Source organism: Sus scrofa, chromosome 2, assembly GCF_054392235.1.
Source record: "Sus scrofa isolate SSC_HxYL_T2T_F1_AM1 chromosome 2, Sscrofa_HxYL_maternal_Yorkshire_Landrace_v2.0, whole genome shotgun sequence".
Classification (NCBI taxonomy): domain Eukaryota; kingdom Metazoa; phylum Chordata; class Mammalia; order Artiodactyla; family Suidae; genus Sus; species Sus scrofa.
Genome location: NC_139384.1, coordinates 76,081,689 through 76,087,378, shown reverse-complemented (window position 1 = coordinate 76,087,378; position 5,690 = coordinate 76,081,689). Strand labels below are relative to the sequence as shown.

At 50.0% G+C, this 5,690-nt stretch overlaps 1 protein-coding gene across 1 annotated transcript; it reads left to right on the top strand.

The window, feature by feature from the left end:
• Positions 1-403: 403 nt before the first annotated feature.
• DAND5 (DAN domain BMP antagonist family member 5) lies at positions 404-4,898 on the top strand. Its single transcript, XM_085011700.1, is given in 3 exon segments — positions 404-692; positions 694-813; positions 4,510-4,898. Coding segments are annotated over 3 exon segments (621 nt in total). The 5' UTR covers positions 404-500; the 3' UTR covers positions 4,819-4,898.
• The last annotated feature ends 792 nt before the right edge of the window (positions 4,899-5,690 follow it).

Sequence of the window (5,690 nt, the reverse complement as noted above, 5' to 3'; positions counted from 1 at the left end):
TCAATCCCTGGCCTTGCTCAGTGGGTTAAGGATCCGGCGCTGCCTAGAGCATCGCGGTGTAGTTCACAGATGGGGCTTGGATCCCATGTTGCTGTGGCTGTGGCATAGGCCAGTGGCTGTGGTTCCGATTCGACCCCTAGCCTGGGAACTTCCATATGCTGCAGGTGCAGCCCTAAAAAGACAAAAAAAAAAAAAAAAAAAAATTGATCTAGAGGGGAGTTCCCCCTGTGGCACAACTGGATTGGTTGTGTCTCTGCAGCACAGGTTCGAACCCAGCTGGCACAGTGGGTTAAAGGATCCTGCATTGCCTTAGCTGTGGCTGTGGCATAAGTTGCAACTGTGGCTCAGATCTGATCCCTGGCTTGGGAATGCCACATGCCAAGGGGTAGCCAAAAAAAAAAAAACAACAACACAAAAAACAAACAAACAAACAAAAACAAACAAAAAAAAGTGGATATAGAGGGCCCAGATTCCAATTGTCAGACAGCAGGGTCTGTCTGATGCCCAGGACCCTGAGCCTAGTCCCAAACAGACAGATGATCCTCAGCCAGCTGAGTCTGCTCAGTGGGGTCTGGCTGCCCACAAGCTCAGGGAGGCCTGGACGGTGGGTACCCCCACCTCAGCCCCGGGCTGCTGCCAGTCAGATCCAGGCTCCAGGTCAAGGGTCCCCAGCTTTCCCAGTGCCATCCTTTGTCCTCTGTCCTTGGCAGCTGGAAGGTCTTCTTGGGCCTCCCGAAAACTGGGCATCTGAGGATAGGCGGGCTGCAGCGTGGGCAGGACGTGGCTGTCACTGTGTCTCTGCCACTAGACCCATGAGGAGTGGCCTAGGAAATGTGCAAAGCTGTGCCCTTCACTCAAGTAAGTGTATGGGTAGGGGAAGGCAAGGGCTGGGTTTCAGTGTTGACAGAGCCCAGGCTGTAGCACCAGACAGATTTGGGATCAGCCCTGCATCCTTCACCTAAAGGTCTTTGATCTTCAGTTTTGTCCCTTCAAAAATGGGGTGTAAGCCTCTCCCACTTGAGCCAGTGAAGTTGCCTCCATCTTGGTCTCCCAGCTTCTGCTATGGCCACACTGTCCCTTGAATCTATTTTTCCATTTAGTGGCGAGAGGTCATCTGTGAACACCTGGGGGTCATCACATCCCTCCTCTGCTCAGAACACTCCATGGTTCCCGTTTCACTCAGAGCAAACATCTGAGTCCTTCTGGTTACACATAAGGCCCTGCACGACCTGCCCATCACTTCCTGTTCTCACCTCCTCCCACTCTCCCCCTCGCCCACTTTGCTCCTGCCACACCAGCCACTTTGCTTTTCTCCACACACACCAATATTATGTCAACCTCAGGGCCTTTGCACTGGCTGTTCCCTTTGCCTCCAACTCTCCTCACACCTGAAATTCTATGGCTCCTTCTCTTACCTCCTTCAGGTTTCTACTCAAATGTTTTTATTTTATCTATTTTTTTAATTTACTTTTTGGCATGTAGAAGTTCCTGGGCCAGGGATTGAACCCTCACCACAACAGTGACCTGAGCTACTGCGGTGACAAAGCTGGTTGATTAACTCACTGAGCCACAGAGGAACTCTTCAAACGTTGTTCTTAAATGTTTCCCACTTTCTGCTTTATTTCTCATGGTGGTTCACATCATCACCCAACAAATGGCACTGATTTTGTAGCTGCATTTATCATGTCTCCCTTGCTAGAATGTTTGCTCCACCAGGGCAAGGGTTTTTATGCCTTGTTCACTTCTGTATCCCTATTCCTGCTCTAGAGCAGAGCCAGGCACACTGTGAGCTCTCAGCAAGTATTTGTTGAATGAATGAATGAATGAGTAATAGTAGTATTTGCCTCCTAAGGGCTGTTGGGCAGCCTGAATGAGAGGGGTAAGGGGAGCTCTCACAGCTACCTTCAGCTGGTGCTCTATAAAGGTTTTGGTAATTCACAGCATGTGTTGTTTATGGCTCAGGCTTTGGAGCTAGGCATACCTCAGTTCAAATTCTGCCTTACTCCCTCCCTCCCTCTCTTTCTCCCTTCCTTCCTTCCTTTCTTTCTGTCTTTCTATCTTTCTTCTTTTTCTGGCTGTACCTGCAGCATATGGAAGTTCCCAGGCCAGGGATCAAATAGGAGCTGCAGCTGCCAGCGTGTGCCACAGCCACGGCAACACTGAGCCTCATCTGTGAAGACTGCAGGTTGCAGCAACACTGGATATTTAACCTACTGAGCAAGGCCAAGGATCGAGCCCTCATCCTCTTGGACACTATGTCTGGTTCTTATCCCAATGAGCCACAGAGGGAACTCCTAGCTGCTGATTTCTATGTTTAAATGGTTTTCCTTCTCAATGGCTCAATTTCCACTTTTGCAAAAAGGAGCTAATAAGAGTTGACAACACGAGCAAAGTGTTTGGGACTACACTTAGTGGAGTCAGTTCCCAAGACCCCTTGGCTTGTTATCCATTCAGCAAAACTTCACTGAATCTGGGCAACTGGTGGTGATTGCACAGCCCAGGACCAGCTGCTTCAGTTGCCCCATATGGCCATGAACACCACATCCTGCAAAGGGGACCCTGGTCTAGGATCCAGTTATATACCTTCTCTCAGAACTGCAACTGTCCTAGAGGGACACAAGGATGCTCTAAGGGCTAGCAGTCCCCTCACAGCTGTGTGGCTGTCCTGTGGCATATGGAGTTCCTGGGCCAGGGATCAGTTATGAGCTGTAGTTTTGACCTACACTGCAGCTGCGGCAGTGCCAGATCCTTTAACCCACTGTGCCAAGCTGGGGATCGAAGCTGCGTCCTGGTGCTGCAGAGTCGCAGCTGATCCCAGTGCGCCACAGCCCGCACATTTCCTGACTCCTCAAGGGACTTCTTTGGGTCTCAGTTTCCTCATCTGTAATGATGGCTCCAGCCTGGCAGCATTGTGGGAAGGAAGGAGTATGTATCATGGGCTCAGCAGGGCTTGGTAAGTGATAGCTTTTGTTTATTTTTTTAATTTTTAATTTTTTTTGCGATATCAGGGATTGAACCCGCAACCTCATGGTTCCTAGTTGGGTTTGTTAACCACTGAGCCACAGTGGGAACTCCAGTGTTAGCTTTTGTTATGATGCACCTCCTGGGGTTATAGCCTTAAACAAAATGTAGAAAGTCCCTATCTTCAGGTACTGGATATTCTGGGTGAGAGAGGAATGTTAACAATCCTCCTACCCCTGCACCTTGCTCCTGCCTCCTAGAGACAGGACAATAAATTGCTGTGTGCCTGTGAAGAAAGAGATGAGGGTGCTGGGAGACAGACTACCGGGAAGGTGAAGTTTGTCTTGGGGGTGCTTCCGAGGAAGGAAGGATGTATTGGAATGAGCTCTGGGGAGGGTGGATGAAGAGTGATCCAGGGGAGGGCACAGCAGGGGCAGCATCCTAGGGAAGACATAAATTGGGCACATTGAAGGAACCGTGAGGAGGCCAGGATGCCTGGGACAGTGAGAGAGGGGAAGGGAGGGAGATGTGGAGGCTGGAGGCGTCAGAGGGGAGGAAGGGGTGCAGGGTTTAAACAGAGAAGGGCCAGAATTCCCACAGTGGCTCAGTGGTAACAAACCTGACTATTAATGATGAAGATAAGTGTTCGATCCCTGGCCTCGCTAAGTGGGTTAAAGATATGGCATTGCCATGAACTGCAGTGTAGGTCCCAGGTGTGGCTCTGTTCCTGGGCTGCTGTGGCTGTGGCCGTGCTGTAGGCTGGCTGCTATAGCTCTGATTTGACCCCTAGCCTGGGAACTTCCATATGCTGTGGGTGCGGCCCTAAAAAGAAAAAAAAAAAAAAAAACCTGAAAAACAGAGAAGAGCCATGATCAGAGCAAGTTGATACATCCGTTTAGTTGCAGGGGTTCATATGAAGAACTGTCATTAAGTGAGTACCGACTGTGTGCCCGGCAATGAGCTAATGGTTTTCTGTTTAATCCTCCCCTGGGAACCGGTAAAACCACCCTTCCTGCTGTCCCCTACTCCTAGAGGTGTCAGCAGCTTCCTAGAAGTGCCAGTCCCCAGGGCATCATATCATTGTCTCTTGCTTAGGAAAAGCAGCCCTGCCTTGTATTAATCCTCTAGTAGTGGTTTTCTCTCTTTTTTTTTCCTTTTAGGGCGGCACCTGCAGCATACGGAAATTCCTGGGCTAGGGGTCAAATCAGAGCCGCAGATGTAGGCCTATGCCATAGCCATGGCCACACTGGACCGGAGCCGCATCTGCAATCTACACTGCAGCTTGCAGCAACGCTGGATCCTTAAGCCCCGAGTAAGGCCAGGGATTGAATCCGAATCCTCGCAGATATTTTGTGGGCTTCTTAATCTGCTGGGTCACAATGGGAACTCTGGTTTTCTTTCTTTCTTTCTTTTTTTTTTCACCTGGTTGAACTTTGTTAATTTCATAATTGAGGAAACTGAGGTTCAGAGATGTTGAATAATTTGCTCTACACACAGCCAGCAGATGGCAGAGTCAGGATTCGAGTCCAGGCATCCATGCCTGTCAAGGTACAATGGAATCTCTGGCTCCAGACTCCACTGCCAGAGACTCCACTCATCTCTGTGTCTCTGCCCTCAGATGCTCTCCTAGGTTGCATGGCTGTCCACCTCTGCAAACTTCTCTACTTTGGCCACGGCTCCTTCTACATCCCCAGCTCAGACCGTGAGCAGCTCATCCTCCGCAAGAGCTGTGTGTCCACTTGCAAGCATTGGGCAACTGTGGTCCTCTGGTGTCGGGCAGTCAGCCTAGCCTCCCGTCAGTGGGTGAAGATGTCCACTGTGCTGATTGAGGGGTGTCAGTGCAGCCCAAAGGCATGAGCTGAGCATCATGGGTAAATACATAGATGCACGCACCTGGAAGAGATGGGGGAAGTCAGGCCGACCTGGACCACGCACACTGGGTCAAGAGACCAGGATTGCAAGGACTGCCAGACAGATTGCCAGTGTCCTCACCCTGCTCCCAGGGACACCAGGCACAGCCCCAGCCCTGGGGGAGGGTGCTCTCATAGTCTGAGCACACTTATTGAGCACACACTCTTTGCCAGGCCCTGCTCTGAGTGGTTGCACTTACTAACTTGTGTCATCCTCAAAGCAGCTCCATGACACAGAGGTTTGTATCATCCCATTTTATGGAAAAGGAAACTGAGGCCCCAAGAAGTGAAGTCACCCACTCAGAGTCACACCACTGTATGTGGCAGAGCCAGCATTCCAACTCAAGCCATGGTGGTTCCTGCTTTTCTTTTTTTTTTTTTTGCAGGGCCAACCTGCAGCATATGGAAGTTCCCAGGCTAGGGTTTGAATCTGAGCTGCAGCTGCCGGCCTCTGCCACAGCCACAGCCACAGCAACAGTAGATCCCAGCCTGTCTGTGACCTCTGCCATGGCTCATGGCAACGCTGGATCCTTAACCCACTGAGCAAGGCCTGGGTTTGAACCTACATCCTCATGGACACTAGTTGGGTTTTTTTGGGTTTTTTTTTTTTGGCATGGCAAAGAAAAGTTCTGTTTTTGAAAGGTTGGTGTTCTTTTTTTTTTTTAATTACTCAATGAATTTTATTATATTTATAGTTGTAACTAGTTTGGTTCTTAACCCAGTGAACCACAACAGGAACTCCCTGGTTCCTGCTTTAACTAACAAGCTGGACCTCCTCTCACAGAATGAGTCTGAGATCCAGTCCCAGCTGCAGAGAGG